We start from the raw sequence: 21,323 nt of genomic DNA on the forward strand, positions 1-21,323 counted from the left end.
GTGGTATTAGTAAATATGTATGTGCCAAATTGGGATGATGTGGAGTTCATAAAGAGGATGCTGGGGTAGATACTGGATCTGGACTTGCATGAGTTGGTCATGAGAGGGGACTTCAACACAATTATTGACCCTGGCTTAGACCGGTCAGGCTCTAAAACAGGCAGGGTGCCAGCAATGGCAAAGGAACTAAAAGGGTCCATGGAGCAGATTGGGGAGGGGGGGGGGGGGTGGATCCATGGAGATTTAGGCAGCCGAGGGTGAAGGAATTCTCCTTCTACTCACACGTGCACAAAGTGTACTCCCGGATTGATTTCTTTATTCTGAGCAGGGCTTTACTGACAGGGGTGGTGGACACGGGGTACTCGGCGATCACAATCTCAGACCATGCCCCGCACTGGGTTGACCTGCAGGTTAGTAAAGACAGTAACCAGCGCCCGCACTGGAGGTTAGATGTGGGACTTTTAGCTGACGAAGGGGTGTGCGAGCGGCTGAGGAAATGTATTCAGAACTACCTGCAGGTCAACGACACGGGGGAAATTTCGGCAGCGGTGGTCTGGGAAGCACTGAAGGCGGTGGTCAGAGGGGAGTTGATCTCAATACGGGCCCATAGGGAGAAGTTGGACAGGGCAGAGATGGACCGACTGGTAAAGGAGATACTACAGATCGATAGGAGGTATGCAGTGACCCCAGAGGCAGGGCTTTTAAGGGAACGGCGGAGGCTACGGGCGGAGTTCGGCTTGTTAACCACAGGGCGAGCGGTGGAGCAGCAGCGTAAGGCGAGGGGGGCGATCTATGAGCATGGAGAGAAGGCTAGCAGAATGCTTGCATAGCAGCTTAGAAAGAGGGAGGCAGCTAGGGAGATCAGGAAAGTAAATGACGGAGATGGGAACCTGGTAGGAGATTCAGCAGGGGTGAATAAGGAGTTTAGGGATTTCTACAGTAGGCTGTATGGGTCGGAACCTCCAACGGGGCCGGAGGGGATGAGGCACTTCCTAGGGGGGCTGAATTTCCCAAAAGTGGACGGGGAGCTGGTAGCAGGGCTGGCGGCCCTGATCGGGTTGGAAGAGATAGGGGAGGGTCTGAAGGCCATGCAGTCGGATAAAGCCCCGGGGCCAGACAGGTACCCAGTGGAGTTCTATAAAAAGTTATCTGGAATATTGGGGCCGGTGTTGATGAGGATGTTCAATGAGGTAAGGGAGAGAGGGGTGCTGCCCCCGGCGATGTCACAGTCCACGGTTTCGCTGATCCTGAAGCGGGACAAGAAACCGGAGCTATGTGGGTCCGACAGGCCGATATCCTTGTTGAATGTGGACGCCAAACTGCTGGTCAGGATTGTGTCCAGATGTTATTGGGGAGGACCAGGTGGGGCTTGTTAAGGGTAGGCAGTTGGTGGCCAACGTAAAAAGGCTAGTAAACGTGATCATGATGCCCCTGGAAGATAGGGAGGTGGAGGTGGTGGTCGCAATTGACGCAGAGAAGGCTTTTGATCGGGTAGAATTGGAATATCTGTGGGAGGTACTGGGACGGTCCGGATTTGGGCGGGGCTTTATTGACTGGGTCAGGTTGCTGTATCAGGCCCCTGTGGCAAGCGAATGGACGAATAGGACAATATTGGACTACTTTGAACTGGACCGGGAGCGAGACAGGGGTACCCCCTCTCCCCACTGTTGTTTGCACGAGTCATTGGCAATTGCTCTGAGAGCTGGAAGGGGCTGGTCCGGGGGCGGGGGTTTGAGCATAGAATCTCGCTTTATGCAGAAGACCTGCTTCTGTATGTATCGGACCCCAATAGAGGGGATGGAAGAAATCATGAGGATTCTAGGGGAATTTGGCCGGTTTTTGGGCTATAAGCTAAATATGGGGAAAAGTGAGATGTTTGCGGTCCAGGCGAGGGGACAGGAGAGGCAATTGGGGGAAGTACTGTTTAGATTAGTTGGGGGAAGCTTTAGGTATCTAGGCATCCAGGTAGTGCAGGAATGGGACCGGCTGCATTAATTAAATCTGGCCCGACTAGTAGACCAAATGAAGGACGATTTTCGGAGATGGGATGCGCTTCCGTTGTTACTAGCTGGGAGAGTGCAGACGGTGAAGGTGATGGTCCTCCCGAGATTTCTGTTTGTATTTCAGTGTCTCCCCATTTTTGTTCCGCGGTCCTTTTTTAAACAGGTCAACAAAGTGATCACTGGCTTTGTTTGGGCGGGCAAGACCCCACGAGTAAGGAAGGTAATGCTTGAGCAGAGTCAGGGAGAGGGCGGGCTGGCGCTGCCAAATTTTAGTAACTATTACTGGGCAGCGAATATAGCCATGATCAGGAAGTGAGTGGTGGGGGGAGGGTCAGCATGGGAGCGTATGGAGGCAGCTTCATGCAAGGGCACCAGTCTGGGGGCGTTGGTAACTGCGTCTCTGCCATTCCCGCCGGCACAGTACTCCACCAGCTCCATGGTGGTAGTGGCCCTGAGAGTCTGGGGGCAATGGAGAAGCCATGTGGGAGCAGATGGAGCATCGGTCTGGTCCCCAATCTGTAATAATCACCGGTTTGCCCCGGAGGTATGGATGGGGTGTTCCGGGTATGGCAGAGAGCAGGGATTGAGAAGATGGGGGATATGTTTAGAGAGGGGAGATTTCCAAGTATGAGGGCGCTGGAGGAGAAGTTTGGGTTGGCGAGGGGAAACAAATTCAGGTACCTGCAGGTGCGGGACTTCCTATGTAGACAGGTGTCAACCTTCCCTCTCCTACCACCAAGGGGGATTCAGGACAGGATAGTTTCCAGAGGGTGGGTGGGAGAGGGGAGCGTCTCCGATATTTATAAGGAACTTATGGGGTCAGAGGCGATGCAGACCGAGGAGCTGAAGCACAATTGGGAGGAGGAGCTGGGAGGAGAGATAGAGGATGGTTTGTGGGCGGACGCGTTGAGTAGAGTCAACGCGTTCACAACATGTGCCAGGCTCAGCCTGATACAATTCAAGGTCGTTCACCGGGGTCACATGACAGTGGCCCGGAAGAGCAGATTCTTTGGGGTGGAAGACAAGTGTGCAAAGTGTCCAGGAAGACCAGCAAACCATGTCCACATGTTTTGGGCGTTTCCGAAGCTTAAGGGATTTTGGCAGGGGTTTGCGGATGTCATGTCCACGGTGTTAAAAACAAGGGTGGCGCCAAGTCCAGAAGTGGCGATTTCCAGGGTGTCGGAAGACCCGGGAATCCAGGAGGAGAAAGAGGCAGACGTTCTGGCCTTTGCTTCCCTGGTAGCCCGGAAACGGATACTATTAGCTTGGAGGGACTCAAAGCCCCCGAAGTCGGAGACCTGGCTATTGGACATGGCTAGCTTTCTCTGTTTGGAGAAACTCAAGTTCGCCTTGAGAGGGTCACTGTTTGGGTTCACCCGGAGGTGGCAACCGTTCGTCGACTTCTTTGCTGAAAAATAATCGTCAGCAGAAGTGGGGGGGGGGTTAGTTTAGTTTAGAGTAGGGGGTTAATAAAGGTGGGACCTGTAAGGGAGGGAGACGTCTTTTGCACTATGTTTTTTCGATTCATTATATATTTATTTTGTTGTACCAAACATAATACCAAAAATACCCCAATAAAATGCTTATTAAAAAAAATGAAACGGAGCGAAAAATGGGACTGGGGAAATAATTCACCTACAATTAACGAGACAACCTGAACATCAGGATGAATCAAATTGTGTAATTCAGGAACATTTCAAACTCCAATAGATAGAATGATCCTAGTTCAATTCGATTCAATCTGTCAAAGAAATCTTGAGACTCGGGTTTACACTATTTTAGTGATCAATAGTTTCCTCAGCACCCCGTCCCCCTTAAAAGAGGAGACTTCTCTCCAGTCTCCTGCTTTGCTTTGTCCCATTTTCCCTTTATCCCCCCCCCACCCCCCCCACCCTAACCCCCCCCCACCCCCCCACCCCAACCCCCCCCCCCCCCCCCCCCCCCCCCCCCCCCCCCCACCCCCCTTCGCCAACAGCACTAAAATCTGGCATTGTGGATTGGCCACCATGACGGAAATGTTCCATTCAAATGGCACTTGTCCAGTTTCTGTAACAAGCGGTGATTGGTTTGGCACAGACTAATTATAAGAAATATCCACTTGGCAGGTTCTGACGTTGAGGTGGTTTAATATATCGTTCAGCTGTTAATTCTCTCTCTCCGTCCCTAGGTGAACAACAACGGCGTTGTCTCATTCGGGACAGCTGTCTCACAGTTTACACCCAACACGTTTCCTCTCTCGGATGGCCGCGCCTTCATTGCTCCATTCTGGGCTGATGTGGACAATAGAATTGCAGGAAACGTCTCTTACCAACAAAGCAGGGATGCGAGTCTATTACAGAGAGCTACTGCTGACATCAATAAGTATGCACCTGAACTCCATTTTCAAGCACAGTGGATCTTTGTAGCCACTTGGGACAGGGTTGCATTCTATGGATCTCAAACATCAAAGGTAAGAATTCTACTGTCAATAACTTTTAGGCACCGAAATCCAGCACATTGTGACACTGAACCTGATTGGAGATCTCAATTAAGTGTTTCCCTGTATTCGTGAGGCCAGGGTTCTGCAGAGGTGTCACACTGACTGAAATGTTAACTGTTTCTCTCTCCACAGATGCTGCCAGACCTGCCGGGCAGGATTCTCCAGTCCCCCAGCCCCGTATTTTTCAGCGGCACGCCATTCGCTGGCATCGGGATTCCTTCTTCCCACCACTTGTCAATGGAATTTCCCGTTGAAGTCACACCATGCCGCCCGTAAACCCACGGGTGTGGGTGCACTGCCGGTGGGAACAATGAATCCCGCGGCTCCGTTTTTCCAGCATTTTCTGTTTTTAGTTGAAATCGAGTCATACTCCAAAGACTGGAAGCATTCTCTGTTTATGAATGCTCCAGGCCCCATTATTCTCAATGACTGCCCATTGACAACAGAAAAAAAACACACTCCCTAATTTGGCTCTTTCACACAACGACCAGTGAAAATGGTTGGCCCAGACAAAAATTGAGACTTTGGAATCCTAGGTTAGATGTTACGAAATTAACAGTAATATATGTCGTTGGGATTAATGATATTTTATCAGCGGTTCAATATCTGACTGCATCAAATCGACATTCTACTTGTATGTAACTGATCTTTTTTTTCAACGCATTTTATTCAAACTTATATCACAGTAGGTTACAGCAAATAAACACCCCGGGAGACATTCTTCCCAACAATCAACTGTACAGTTTGTACAGATTTTTCTCCTTTATCAACCCCCCTCCCCGTCACCCACACCCCCCACCCACCTGCGACGCACAGCTGCTCAAACACGGTCACAAACATCCCCCACCTTTTCACAAACTCCCCTGTTGAGCCCCTTAACTCATACAATGGGCGCGATTCTCCGCCCCCCACGCCAGGTGGGAGAATTGCGGGAGGGCCTCCCGACATTTTTCACGCCCGACCCACGCCACGAATCGCCGCTCGCTGTTTTTTACGGCGAGCGCCGATTCTCCGAGGCCGATGGGCCGAGCGGCCAGGCCTTCACGCCCGTTTCAACATGGCAGCAAACACACCTGCTCGCTGCCGTCATGAAACGGGCGCCAGATGCCCGTTTGGGGATTCATTCTCGCCCGAGTCATATGCATCCTGTGCACCACCTTAAACTGTATCAGGCTCATCCTGCACAAGAGGAGGTCCTGTTTACCTTTTGCAGTGCCTCACTCCATACGCCCCAATTGATCTCCATACCCAACTCCGCTTCCCATTTCTCCTTGATCTTCACCACCCGCTCGCCTCCCTGCTCCCCCAGCCACTTATATATATCCTAAATTCTTCCCTCCCCTTCCACATCCGGAAGCAGCAGTCGCTCCAGCAGGCTGTATACCGGCAATCTAGGTAACCCCTCCTGTGCAAAGTCCCTCACCTGTAGATACCTGAACTCACTACCCCTCGGCAGCTCTACCCTCTCCCTTAGCTCTTCCAGACTGGCAAACCCGTCCTCCAAATACAAATCCCTCACCTTGACCAGCCCCACTTCCCTCCCCCTCCTGTATACACTATCCATCCCCCCCGGCTCAAACCCATGATTCTCGCACAGCGGCGTTAGCACCGACATCCCTTCCACCCTAAAATGCCTCCTCAGCTGATTCCATATCTTCACCTTGGACTGCACCACTGGGCTCCCTGAATACCTACTCGGGCCAATGGCAATGCTGCTGTCACTGTAGCCCTCAAACTAGACCCCTTACAAGATTCCTCCTCCATCCTAACCCATTCTACCCCTTCTCCTTCCCACCACCGCCGCACCTTGTCCACATTCGCCGCCCAATAATAATGAAGCAAGTTTGGCAACCCCCCCTTCTGCCTCTGCTGCCTCTGTGGCAGGGTCCTCCCCACCCTCGGCACTTTCTCCGCCCATGCAAAGTCAGAGATGATTGTGTCCACTTTCCGAAAAAAAGGCCTTTGGTATAAAGATCAGGAGAGCCTGAAAGATAAACAAGAACCTCGGCAGAATATTCATTTTCACCACTTGGACCCTCCCCGCCAACGTAAAGTGCAGTGTATCCCACCTCTTAAGATCCTCCCTGGCCTCCTCCACCAGCTTTGTTAGGTTCCACTTATGGAGCCCTGTCCATTCCCTCGCTACCTGAATCCCCAAATACCTAAACCTATGCCTCGCTACCGTAAATAGCATCCCCCCCGCTAAATTAGCCCGCTGTGCCAGCTCATTCACCGGGAATACCTCGCTTATACGTAGCTGATCTTAGTGACGGAAAAGATTTTGATATCTTAATGGAAATTATATTGAGACCACATAACAACAGAATCTGCACAATGCAGAAGTAGACTGTTCGGCCCATCAAGTCTACACTGGCTCTCTGAAAGAGCATTCTACCTGGTCCTACTCCCCTGCCTTATCCCAGTAACCTGGCACATTCTTTTCAGATAGCAATTCCCTTTTGAATGCCACAATCGAACCTGTCTCCGCCACCCTCTCAGGAAGTTTTTTCTAAACTCCAATTGCTATGGGTGTAAAGATATTCTTCATATGACTTTTACTCTTTGTCAATATTTTGAATTGGTGCACTCTAGTTTTTGATGCTCACTTGAGTGGGAACAGTTTGTCACTCTTTACCTTGTCCAAAGACCTCAGGATCTTGAACGTCTCTATCAAATCTCTTCTCAGCTTTCTTTTCTCCAAGGAAAACAGACCCAACTTCTCCAATCTATCCTCAGCCACAGTTATTTACCCAGGAATCATTCTTCTGAATCTCCTCTGTCTCCAATGTCTTTACCTCCTTCCTCAGGTATGGTGCGCAGAACTGGGCACAGTCTCCCGATGAGGCCTAACTATTATCTTATACAAGTTCAGCATGAACTCCCTGCACTTTCACTGAATACCCCTATTCATAAAACCTAAGATACTGATAGCTTTATTAACTACCATTTTAGAAATTGACGAAAAGAATACTGTGATATCGATGGAAAGGGTATTGAGATATTGATGGAGAGAATATTCAGATATTGATAAAAAGCATACTGATGGGAAGAATGTGGGGATATTGATGGAGAATATGGATATGTTGATGGAAAGGACATTGAGGTATTGATGGAAAGGATATTGAGGTCTTAATGGGCAAGATATCGGGCGGAATTCTCCGTTCCTCACGATGGGTGGGAGAATCGCGGGAGGTCCGCTCTTCTCTGACCCCGATGGGCCGAGTGGCCTGCCGTCCACGACCGTTTCACGACGGCGGCAACCACACTTGGTCGCTGCCGTCGTGAAAACGGTGAGATATGCCTGTTTGGGGCTTGTGGGGGGAGTACAGGGCTGTGAGCACCACGACTGTGCTCGGGAGGGGACAGGCCCGCGATCGGTGCCCACTGATCGTCGGGCCGGCGTCTCAATCGGACGCACTATTTCCCCTCCGCCGCCCCGCAAGATCAAGCCTCCACGTCTTGCGGGGCAGCTGAGGGGAAGATGGCAACTGCGCATGGACAGGTTGGCGCCGTCCAACCTGCGCATGCGCGGCTGACGTCATTAGGCGCGTCAGCCGTGTCATTTTTGGAGCGTCAGGTTTCCTGGTACGGCCCTCCTATCCCCCCAGGAAGGGGAGAATAAGGGTCTGGGAGAGGCTTCCGACGCCGTTGTGAACCTCTCCAGGTTTCACGATGGCGTTGGGCCTCTGGGAGAATTTCGCCCATGACTATGGATGGAGAGGATATTAAGATATTGACGGAAAGGAAATTGAGATACTGATGGAAAGGATCTTGAGATGCTGATGGAAAGGATATTGAGATAATGATGGATAGGATGTTGAGATATTGATGGGCCGAATATTAGATATTGATGGACAGGATATTGAGATATTGATGGACAAAATATTGAGACATTGATGGAGAGAGTATTGAGATATTGATGGGAGCGATATTGAGATCTTGACGGAGAGGATTTTGAGATATTGTTGGGGAGTCCATAGAAATATTGATGAAAAGATATTGAGATATCCTTTCCATCAGATATCCCTGGTGGCGGCATGGTAGCATAGTGGTTAGCACTGTTGCTTCACAGCTCCAGGATCCCAGGTTTGACTCCCGGCTTGTGTCATTGTCTGTGCGGAGTCTGCACTTTCCACCCGTGTCTGCTTGGGTTTCCTCCCACAGTCCAAAGATGTGCAGGTTAGGTGGATTGGCCATGCTAAATTGCCCTTAGTGTCCAAAAAAAAAGTTAGGTGGGGTTACTGGGTTATGGGGTGGAGGTGTTGGCTTAAGAAGGGTGCTCTTACCAAGAGTCGGTGCAGACTCGATGGGCCGAATGGCCTCCTTCTGAACTGTACATTCCATGGGTTCTGTGACACTGATGGAAAGGAAATTGAGGTATTGATGCATAGGATATTGAGGTATTTATAGGGAGAATATTAAGATATTGATAGAAAGTGTATTGAAATATTGTTTGAAGGACATTGAGATACTTATGCAAGGATCAGTGCTGGGACCTTTGCTGTTCTTAGTATATATAAATGATTTGGAGGAAAATGTAACTGGTCTGATTAGTAAGTTTGCAGACGACACACAGGTTGGTGAAACTGCAGATGGCAATGAGGACTGTCAGAGGATACAGCAGGATTTAGATCATTTGGAGACTTGGGCGGAGAGATGGCAGATGAAGTTTAATCCGGACAAATGTGAGGTCATGCATTTTGGAAGGTCTAATATTGGTAGGGAATATACAGTGAATGGTAGAACCCTCAAGAGTATTGACGTCAGAGAGATCTAGGTGTGCAGGTCCACAGGCCACTGAAAGTGGCAACACAGGTGGGGAAGGTAGTCAAGGACCCATACGGCATGCTTGCCTTCATTGGCCGGGGCACTGAGTATAAGAATTGGCAAGTCATGTTGCAGCTGTATAGAACCTTAGTTAGGCCACACTTGGAGCATAGTGTTCAATTCTGGTCGCCACACTACCAGAAGGATGTGAAGACTTTAGAGAGGGTGTAGAAGAGATTTACCAGGATGGTGCCTTGGTATGGAGGACATTAGCAATGAGCAGAGGTTGAATAAACTCAGTTTGTTCTCACTGGAATGTCGGAGGTTGAGGGGCGACTTGACAGTGGTATACAAAATGAGGGGCATAGACAGAGTGGATAGTCAAAGGCTTTTTCCCAGGGTAGAGGGGTCAATTACTAGGGAGCATAGTTTTAAGGCACAAGGGGCAAGGTTTAGGGGAGATGTACGAGGCAAGTATTTTACGCAGAGGGTAGTGGGTGTCTGGAACTCGCTGCCGGAGTGGGTGGTGGAAGCAGGGACGACAGTGGCGTTTAAGGGGCGTCTTGACAAATACATACATAGGATGGGAATAGAGGGATACGGACTCCGGAATTGTAGAAGATTTTAGTTTAGACGGCCAGCATGGTCGGTGCAGGCTTGGAGGGCCGAAGGGCCTGTTTCTGTGCTGTACTTTTCTTTGTTCTTTGTTCTTCTTTGGTGGGAAGGATGTTGATTGGAACAATGTTGAGATATTGATGGACAGGATTTTAAGATACTGATGAGAAGGTTACTGATGAGAAGGATACTGATGTGAAGGATACTGATGTGAAGGTTACTGGTGAGAAGGATACTGATGAGAAGGATACTGATGAGAAGGTTACTGATGAGAAGGATACTGATGAGAAGGTTACTGATGAGAAGGATACTGATGAGAAGGTTACTGTTGAGAAGGATACTGATGAGAAGGATACTGATGAGAAGGTTACTGATGAGAAGGTTACTGATGAGAAGGTTACTGATGAGAAGGATACTGATGAGAAGGATACTGGTGAGAAGAATACTGATGTGAAGGATACTGATGAGAAGGATACCGATGAGAAGGTTACTGATGAGAAGGATACTGATGTGAAGGATACTGATGAGAAGGTTACTGATAAGAAGGTTACTGATGAGAAGGATACTGATGTGAAGGATACTGATGTGAAGGATACTGATGAGGTTACTGATGAGAAGGATACTGATGAGAAGGTTACTGATGAGAAGGATACTGATGAGAAGGATACTGATGAGAAGGATACTGATGAGAAGGATACTGATGAGAAGGATACTGATGAGAAGGATACTGATGAGAAGGATACTGATGTGAAGGATACTGATGTGAAGGATACTGATGTGAAGGTTGTTGAGATATAGATGAACAGAATTTGGATATGTTGATGTGAAGGATATTGAGATGTTGATGGAAAGGATTTTAAGGTATCGATGGGAAAGGTATCAAGATATGAATGGAGAGGATATTAAGGTATGTTGAGGTATTAATGGAAAGGGTATTGAGATATTGTTGGAAGGATATTGATGGGAAAGATGTTGAGATATTGATAGGAAGAATGTTGAGATATTGATGAAAGGAATATCGAGATATTGATGGAAAGGATATTGAGATATTGATGGAAGGGATATTGAGATATTGATGGAAAGGATATTGAGATATATTGATTATGTGGATATTGAATTTGTGATGGAAATGATACTGATGGGAAGGTTGTTGAGATACAGATGGACAAAATTTGGATATGTTGATGGGAAGGATATTGAAATATTGATGGGAAGGATATTGAAATATGGATAAAGAGGATATTAAATATTGATGGAAAGGATATTGAGATACTGATGAAAGGATATTAAGATATTGATGGGAAAGATTTTGAAATATTGATGGACAGAATATTGCGATATTGATGGAGAGGATATTGAGATACTGATGAGAAGGATATTGAGGTATTGGTGGGAAGGATATTGAGATATTGATGGGAAAGATAATGCAACATTAATGGAGAGGATATTGAGATATTTATAGATTGGATATTGGGATATTGATGGGAAGGATATTGTGATATTGATGGGAAGGATATTGAGATATTGATAGAGAGGATATTGAGATACTGATGGGAAGGATATTGTGATATTTATGGAGAGGATAATGCGATATTGATGGCGAAGACATTGAAATAATGATAGAAAGGATACTGATGGAGAGGATGTTGAGATATAGATTGACCAAAATTTGGATATATTGATGGGAAGGAAATTGATTATATTGATGGGAAGAATATTAAGGTATTGATGGAAAGGATATTGAGATATTGATGGAGAGGATATTGAGATATTTATGGAGAGGATATTGAGATATTTATGGGCAGGATATTGAAATATTTATTGAGAGGATATTGAGACACTGATTGGAAAAATATTGAGATATTGATGGACTGAATTTGGATATGCTGATGGAGAGGATATTTAAATATTTTTGAGAAGGATACTGAAATATTGATGGGAAGAATATTGAAATATTGATGGAAAGGATATTGAGATATTGATGGAGAGGGTATTGAGATATTGATAGGCAGGATATTGAAATATTTATTGAGAGGATATTGAGACACTGATTGGAAAGATATTGAGATATTGATGGGAAGATTATTGAGATATTAATGGGAAGGATATTGAGATATTGATGGGGAGGATATTGATATATTGATGGAGAGGATATTGAGATATTGATGGAGAGGATATTGAGATACTGATGAGAAGGATATTGAGATATTGATGGGAAGGATGTTGAAATATTGATGGGAAAGATAACGCAATATTGATGGCGAGGTCATTGAAATAATGATAGAAAGGATACTGATGGAGAGGATGTTGAGATATAGATTGACCAAAATTTGGATATATTGATGGGAAGGAAATCAATTATATTGATGGGAAGAATATTAAGGTATTGATGGAAAGGATATTGAGATATTTATGGAGAGCATATTGAGATATTGATGGAAAGGATATTGAGATATTTATGGCGAGGATATTGAGATATTAATGTGAAGAATATTGAGACATTGATGGAGAGAATATTTAGATACTGATGGGAAGCATATTGAGATATTGGTGGAAAAGATAATGGGATATTTATGAAGAGGATATTAAGATATTGATGGAGAGGATATTGAGATATTGATGGGAAGGGTATTGATATATTGATGGGAAGAATATTGAGGTATTGATGGGAAAGATATTGAGATATGGATAGATACGATATTAAATATTGATGGAAAGGATATTGAGATATTGATGGGAAGGATATTGATATATTGATGGGAAGGATATTGAGGTATTGATGGGAAAGATATTGAGATATGGATAGAGAGGATATTAAATATTGATGGAAAGGATATTGAGATATTGATAGGAAGGATATTGAGAAATTGATGGGAAGGATAATGCAATATTGATGGAGAGGATATCGAGATAGTGATAGAAATGATACCGATGGGAATGATGTTGAGATATAGACTGATCAAAGTTTGGATATGTTAATAGGAAGGATATTGAGACATTGATAGAAAGGATATTATGAAATTGATGGAAAGTAAGATATCGATGGAGAGGATATTGAGATCTTGTTGGGGAAGATATTGATATCTTGCTATGGAGGATATTGAGATCTTGTTGCGGAGGATATTGAGATCTATTTGGGGAGGATATGAGATTATTGCATAGGATATTGAGATATTGCTGGGGAGGCTATAGAGATATTGTTGGGATTGGATTTTGAGATACTCATGGTAAGGATACAGAACAGAAGGATGTTGAGATTATAGATGGACATAATTTGGATATGTTGATTGGAAGTATATTGAAATGTTGATGGAAAGGATACTGAGCTATTCAAGGAAAGGATATTGAGATATTGATGGAAATGATATTGAGATATTGATAGAACAATATTGAGATATTGATGGGAAGGATGTTGCTTGGAAGCATGTTGAGATATTGATGGACAGGATATTGAGATCTTGATGGGAAGGATACAGATTGGAAGGATGTTGAGAAGTAGTTGGAAAGAATATTATGATATTGATGGGGAGGAAATTAAGATAGTGATGGAAACCATACTGGTGGGAAGGATGTTGAGATGTAGATGGCCAAAATCCTGGTATGGTGATGGGAAGGACACTGAAATATTAATGGGAAGAATATTGAGGTATTGATGGGAAAGTTATCGAGGTATGGATCGAGAGGATATTAAATATTGATGGAAAGGATAGTACATATCGATGGAGAGGGTATTGAGATATTGATGGGGAGGATATTGAGCTTTTAATGGGAAAGATTTTGAAGTATTGATGGAGATGATGTTGAGATATTGATCGAAAGAATATTGAGCTGTGATGGAGAGGATATTGAGATATTGATGGAAAGGATACTGGTGGGAAGGATTTTGCAATATTGATGTGTGGAATCCATTAATATAACAGCCTGTGCAAGGGTAATGATTATGCACCTCCTGTGCAGAGGTCATAGGCTAAACTGCAATCCAAGCAAATAGCTGATTCTTACTAATGACGCAAGTCTGTGGAGACAGGGAGATGAGACTAATCATAACAGGAATGCCTTTTTCTGTAAACTATCATTGTTTTCAGGTCAAAGAGAAGATGAGGAGGTGAGAGGGGGGGATGGAAAGAGCTAATCTTTCATTGGTCCAACTGCCCTGTTTTCTATCGCTTTCTATTAGTTAGAATTACTGTCCTTTCATTGGTCTAAAATGAAAGTTTAACTGAGATTATTGGCGTATGTGACAATCAATTAAAGGCTTAAAATGTATCTGTTAATTTTACTGGTTAAATCAAGCTATAAATGTTTCTGCTTACTAAGATAATTTAGAGTAAGGCAGTGCATCACACTGGTTTTGCTCCCCATGTGCACATGTCAATAAAGTTTGATCAAAGAGCTCCTGTGTCAGCCTTATAATACTTCGACAGATGGACTGAATTGGACTGTGCTACCTGCCGGCCCGTTGCGATGTAGGAGATGCGGCAGCCAAATTTTGCACAGCAGAATCCCTCAATAAGAATGCCATGATGACCCAGATCATGCACGGTGGCCCAGTGGTTAGTACTGCTGCTTCACAGCATCAGGGACCCGGGTTCAATTCCGGACTTGGGTAACTGTCTGTGTTGAGTTTGCATGTTTTCCCTAAGTCTGTATGATTTTCCAGCAGGTGATCAAGTTTCCTCCCACAGTCATAAGAATTGCTGCTTGGATGGATTGCCCTGTAGTGTCCAAAGGTTAGATGGGGTTTCGGGGATAGGACGGGGCACAGGGCCGAGGTAGAGTTCTCATTCAGAGGGTCGGTGCATTCTCAATGGACTGAGTGGCCTCCTTCTGCACCGTGGAGATTCTATTATTCTGTTCTGTGACTATCTGATTGAGCTGTGTGCATCAGAAGATTAATGTTGGCTTCCAGACATCAGGGAGATCTTTTCCGTCTCACCTTCTGGCCTTTTCCCTTCAAAATGATGCCATGGTATCGTCTGCATCCACTGTGCATCCACCCTGTTATCAGTGAGTTCAATCTTTGCAGGCATAGCAGTCGCTGTCTTTCGCTTCTCATATAATTCATGATGTGGAGATGCCGGTGTTGGACTGGGGTGAGCATAGTAAGAAGTCTTACAACACCAGGTTAAAGTCCAACAGGTTTGTTTCAAACACGAGCTTTTGGAGCACTGCTCCTTCCTCAGATGAATTCACCTGAGTGCTCCGAAAGCTCGTGTTTGAAACAAACCTGTTGGACTTTAACCTGGTGTTGTAAGACTTCTTACTGTGCTCATATAATTCAAACCTTCTTGATATGTTTAGTCTCAGGTAACACCATGTGTGTGAGTGCCTCACATTTAGTTTAAATTGAAATACTCAACGTAACTGTTTATTCAATACCAGAAACATTTCATATTCTAGGTTAACAGTTTTCAGGCAGTACTGATCACGAATGGGCCTCATTCGTTCATTATTCTCAACTATGGAGACATTCAATGGACAACTGGGACGGCAAGTGGTGGTAACTCTCGGACGGGACTTGGGGGAACGCCAGCACAGGTAAATGCAAATTTAAATTTTTCATTTTGTGCTTTTCGTAAAGCCATAGAGTTTTACACCACAGGAAAAGGCCCTTCAGCCCATCGTATTGTGCCGACCATCGAGCACCAATCTATTCTAATCCCATTTTCCGGCACTTGGTTCTTAGCCTTGTATGCTGTGGCGTTTAAGTGCTCATCTAAATGCTTCCTAAGCATTGTGAGGGTTCTCACCGCTACCATCCTTTCAGGCAGTGATTTCCCGATTCCCCACCTCCCCCTGGGAGCAAAACCTTTTCCTCAAATCCCATCTAAATCTCTTGCTCCTGACATTTAATCTTAAATCTTCAGTGACCTGAACTTTTGAAAAATTCGAATCTGGGTGAATGAGAAACTGATGGAATCTGACCTTTTACCATTCTACAACCCAAAATATGTTGTGTTCGATCAAAGTCATTTCCTTATGAGATTCAGCCACACCCGTCAGGTCAGTAAATAGCACAGTCATGGCTCCTCATCCTCTCAATGCATTACCATTGAAATCCCCAAAGGTTTAATTTTTGACAACTTCTCTCCTGTATTTGCATTCTGTTCCCTGATATCATTCCCTTCCACATATACTGTGACATTGGGCTAATGTGCCGTCAATTCCAGCTCCACTTGACCCAGTCACAACACAATTAAAATTAATAATTAATCCTTAGAAAAACACCCGAAGCCTTTGGCTCTTTGCTGCCCAATAACTACAGTCACCAGATGTGTAAATGTAAACACAATTAAGTTTATAAATAACAGAAACTATAATTAAACATGCAGCAAATACAATAGGTTAAGTATTGTCCAATTCCTAAGCCCCCTCTTTAACTCATCCCATTCTCTCTACTCACACACACACATAGGGGAGAAGAGGGATGGAAAATAATAAGTAAGGTAAAAAGATAAGTGTCTTTGTTTCAGTTTGTTGTTTCCAGCACACTTTCCATCAAGTCTTTCAGTTCAAGATTTCTGTTTCCAGCCATGGTTTTCACTGTAGATTAATTTAGGTCTCTGCAGTTTCAGAAACACAGCAGCCTTTCTAGAGAAAAGATGAAGGGGAGAGAGAGAGATAGAGAGCAGATCCTTTTCTCCAAGAGTACAGGTATCCAACCATGTTTCCCCTGGGTCTCTGAAAATCACCCCACTCTGGCAGGACCTAATCGCCACCTGTTACCGGGCAGAATATAGCCTTTTGTCCAAATCATTGCCACCAGCCAACCAATCGAATTAAGCCTCACTGATCTATTGGGTGCCAAAAAGCCAGAAATTTTCTGTCCAAAGCCAGTACAGTGTACTGTTTTGTAACTTTCAAGTTCCTAATTTCTCCTGCTCAACTTAAAGATACATGTCCATTTAGCATCCATATATCAACATGATAATGACAAAAATAAAGAAAAGATAATAAGGGAATCAACAGGAAGGGCCCTCACACCATCCATCACTAATCCTCACCCACACCCTGCGCCAACTCATGCCAACCCCACTGCCTCTGACCTGCCAGAATGCTTTTGCAAAACCCTGTTCTGGATTTGCGAACATATCCCAGTTAAATATTGGGAAGACTGAAGCCAGTGTCTCCAGCACAACCTACTATGCCCATGGCAGCCAATTGGATTCCAACTCCTCCATTGATACGTGTTTTACCAGTTATTACTGACCGATAATCCTCTAAGTGACAAGAATCTCACAGCTATTCACTGCAATGTATCTTGAACACTCCTTGGCCTTAACTAATCTGTGATCATTTTCCATCTGCGGGGAGATAGTGGTGTAGGAGTATTATCACTGGACTAGTATAGCAGAGACTCAGGATAATGATTTGGGGACCCGTGGTCGAATCCCACCATGGCAGATGATGAAATTGAAATTTCTCTGAGTATTCAATAAAAATCTGGAGTTAAAAGTCTAATGTGGTAGCAATGTGGACTGTGGGATCAACACATCTGGTTTATTTGGGGAAGGAAATCTGCCGTCCTTACCTGGTCTGGCCGACAGATCACCCCGTGCAAGTCACTCAGTTCAAGAACAATTAGTGATAGGCAATAAAAAAGATGGCACAAGGTTATTGGAAAGTTCTTCTGAGCAGCTTCCTCACCCTGATGCTCAGTAAACCTTTCCCAGCTGAATATCCTCAGTGATGTGACATTTTCGAGGTTGAACAATTGAAGCAGCCGTCAGTTTGTCTGTGTCATTTGTCTCCGCTCGATTGTTCATTGACTGTTGGTGTTTTGTATCCATCCACCATTCGTCGAAATGCTTGTCTGCCTGCGTCTTTCATCTGATCTCGGTCATTTGCCTGTTGACTGTATATCATTGTCTGTCATCTACCACCAGGAGTTCGGCTGTTGTCTGTTGTTTGTCTGTCTATAGTTTGGCTGTTGTTCCTCTGCCTGTAGTTTGTCCGTTTTTGTCTGTAGTATGTCTGTCTCTCAGCCTGTAATTTGGCTGCATCTGTGCCTGGAGTCAGTCTGTCTGCCTGTGTCAATTTATCTACCCAAATTATTATAATCATTTTTTGTTCACCAGAGAATTGAAAAAGTCTCTTCGCTCGAGCAGATATTCAGGATTTTGTTCACAATTGCAATAGTGCGATTCATAAGAACAGAAGAACTAGGAGCAGGAGTAGGCCATCTGGCCCCTCGAGCCTGCTCCGCCATTCAATGAGATCATGGCTGATCTTTTGTGGACTCAGCTCCACTTTCCGGCCCGAACACCATAACCCTTAATCCCTTTATTCTTCAAAAAACTATCTATTTCTATCTTAAAAACATTTAATGAAGGAGCCTCAACTGCTTCACTGGGCAAGGAATTCCATAGATTCACAACCCTTTGGGTGAAGAAGTTTCTCCTAAACTCAGTCCTAAATCTACTTACCCTTATTTTGAGGCTATGCCCCCTAGTTCTGCTTTCACCCGCCAGTGGAAACAACCTGCCCGCATCTATCCTATCTATTCCCTTCATAATTGTATATGTTTCTATAAGGTCCCCCCTCATCCTTCTAAATTCCAACGAGTACAGTCCCAGTCTACTCAACCTCTCCTCATAATCCAACCCCTTCTGGGATTAACCTAGTGAATCTCCTGTGCATACCCTCCAGGTAAGGAGACCAAAACTGAACACAATACTCCAGGTGTGGCCTCACTAACACCTTATATAATTGCAACATAACCTCCCTAGTCTTAAAATCCATCCCTCTAGCAATGAAGGATAAAATTCCATTTGTTTTCTTAATCACCTGTTGCACCTGTAAACCAACTTTTTGCGACTCATGCACGAGCACACCCAGGTCTCTCTGCACAGCAGCATGTTTTAATATTTTATAATTTAAATAATAATCCTTTTTGTTGTTATTCCTGCCAAAATGGATAACCTCACATTTGTCAACATTGTATTCCATCTGCCAGACCCTAGCCCATTCACTTAACCTATCCAAATCCCTCTGCAGACTTCCGGTATCCTCTGCACTTTTTGCTTTACCACTCATCTTAGTGTCGTCTGCAAACTTGGACACATTGCCCTTGGTCCCCAACTCCAAATCATCTATGTAAATTGTGAACAATTGTGGGCTCAACACTGATCCCTGAGGGACACCACTAGCTACTGATTGCCAACCAGAGAAACACCCATTAATCCCCACTCTTTGCTTATTAATTAACCAATCCTTTATCCATGCTACTACTTTACCCTTAATGCCATGCATCTTTATCTTATGCAGAAACCTTCTGTGTGGCACCTTGTCAAAGGCTTTCTGGAAATCCAGATATACCACATCCATTGGCTCCCCGTTATCTACCGCTCTGGTATTGTCCTCAAAGAATTCCACTAGTTAGGCATGACGTGCCCTTTATGAACCCGTGCTGCATTTGCCCAATGGGACAATTTCAATCCAGATGCCTCGCTATTTCTTCTTTGATGATAGATTCCAGCATCTTCCCTACTACCGAAGTTAAGCTAACTGGCCTATAATTACCCGCTCTCTGCCTACCTCCTTTTTTAAACAGTGGTGTCACGTTTGCTAAGTTCCAATCCACCGGCACCACCCCAGAGTCTAGTGAATTTTGGTAAATTATCACTAGTGCATTTTCAATTTCCATAGCCATCTCTTTTAGCACTCTGGGGTGCATTCCATCAGGGCCAGGAGACTTATCCACCTTTCGCCCCATTAGCTTCCCCATCACTACCTCCTTAGTGATAACAATCATTTCAAGGTCCTCACCTGTCATAGCCTCATTTCTATCAGTCACTGGCATGTTATTTGTGTCTTCCACTGTGAAGACCGACCCAAAAAACCTGTTCAGTTCCTCAGCCATTTCCTCTACTCCCATTATTAAATCTCCCTTCTCATCCTCTAAAGGACCAATATTTACCTTAGCCACTCGTTTTTGTTTTATATATTTGTCGAAACTTTTACTATCTGTTTTTATATTCTGAGAAAGTTTACTCACATAATCTATCTTACTCTTTTTATAGCTTTTTTAGTAGCTTTCTGTTGCCCTCTAAAGATTTCCCAGTCCTCTAGTCTCCCATTAATCTTTGCCACTTTGTATGCTTTTTCCTTCAACTTGATACTCTCCCTTATTTCCTTAGGTATCCACGGTCGATTTTCCCTCTTTCTACCGTCCTTCCTTTTTGTTGGTATAAACCTTTGCTGAGCACTGTGAAAAATCACTTGGAAGTTCTCCACTGTTCCTCAACTGTTTCCCCATAAAGTCTTTGCTCCCAGCCTACCTTAGCTAGCTCTTCTCTCATCCCATTGTAATCTCCTTCGTTTAAGCACAAAACACTAGTGTTTGATTTCACCTTCTCACCCTTCATCTGTATTTTAAATGTCACCATATTGTGATCGCTCCTTCCGAGAGGACCCCTAACTATGAGATCATTAATCAATCCTGTCTCATTACACAGGACCAGATCTAAGGCCGCTTGTTCCCTTGTAGGTTCCATTACATACTAGATCTAGGAAACTATCGCGGATGCATTCTATAAACTCCTCCTCAAGGCTGCCTTGACCGACCTGATTAAACCAATTGACATGTAGATTAAAATCCCCCATGATAACTGCTGTACCATTTCTACATGCATCAGTTATTTCTTTGTTTATTGCCTGCCCCACCATAATGTTACTATTTGGTGGCCTATAGACTACTCCTATCAATAACTTTTTCACCTTACTATTCCTGGTTTCCACCCAAATGGATTCAACCTTATCCTCCACAGCACCGATGTCATCCCTTACTATTGCCCGGATGTCATCCTTAAATAACAGAGCTACACCACCTCCCTTACCATCCACTCTGTCCTTCCGAATAGTTTGATACCCTTGGATATTTAACTCCAGTCGTGACCATCCTTTAACCATGTTTCAGTAATGGCCACTAAATCATAGTCATTCACGATGATTTGCGCCATCACCTCATTTACCTTATTCAGAATACTACGAGCATTCAGGTAAAGTGCACTTATCTTGGCATTTATACCCCCGTTTTGAATCTCGATAACACCTCGATCAGTAACCTCTCCTAAGTTATATTTCCTCTTAACTTTTCTCCCAATTTTCCTTGTCGTTGAACCCACATCTTCATGTAACAACCTGCCGCGTCGCTTACCACTTATGTTTTTACTTCCCGTTTTATTCCTTTTAGTATTACTGGGCCTATTCACTGAGCTTCCCTCAGTCACTGTACCTTGTACTGTTGCCCCTTTAGATTTTTGACTATGGCTCCCCTGCCTTACACTTTACCCCTTACTGCCTTTTGTTTCTGTCCCTGTTTTACTACCTTCCGATTTCCTCCATTGGTTCCCATCCCTCTTGCACCATCTCTCGAGCCACACATTCATCCTATCTATCCTGAGATTCCTACTCTGCCTCGCTTGTGGCACAGGTAGCAATCCTGAGATAATCCTGAA

General features: G+C 44.6%; 1 protein-coding gene across 1 annotated transcript in view; it reads left to right on the forward strand.

Moving 5' to 3' along the window:
- LOC119974235 (IgGFc-binding protein-like) overlaps positions 1-21,323 on the forward strand; it is a 108,383-nt gene that overhangs the window by 21,765 nt on the left and 65,295 nt on the right. The window contains exons 3-4 of the mRNA XM_038813003.1: positions 4,171-4,452; positions 15,265-15,402. Coding sequence (XP_038668931.1) covers positions 4,171-4,452; positions 15,265-15,402 — 420 coding nt within the window. The remainder of the gene's footprint in view (positions 1-4,170; positions 4,453-15,264; positions 15,403-21,323) is intronic.

The sequence above is a fragment of the Scyliorhinus canicula genome, chromosome 12 (genome assembly GCF_902713615.1).
Source record: "Scyliorhinus canicula chromosome 12, sScyCan1.1, whole genome shotgun sequence".
Taxonomy (NCBI): Eukaryota; Metazoa; Chordata; class Chondrichthyes; order Carcharhiniformes; family Scyliorhinidae; genus Scyliorhinus; species Scyliorhinus canicula.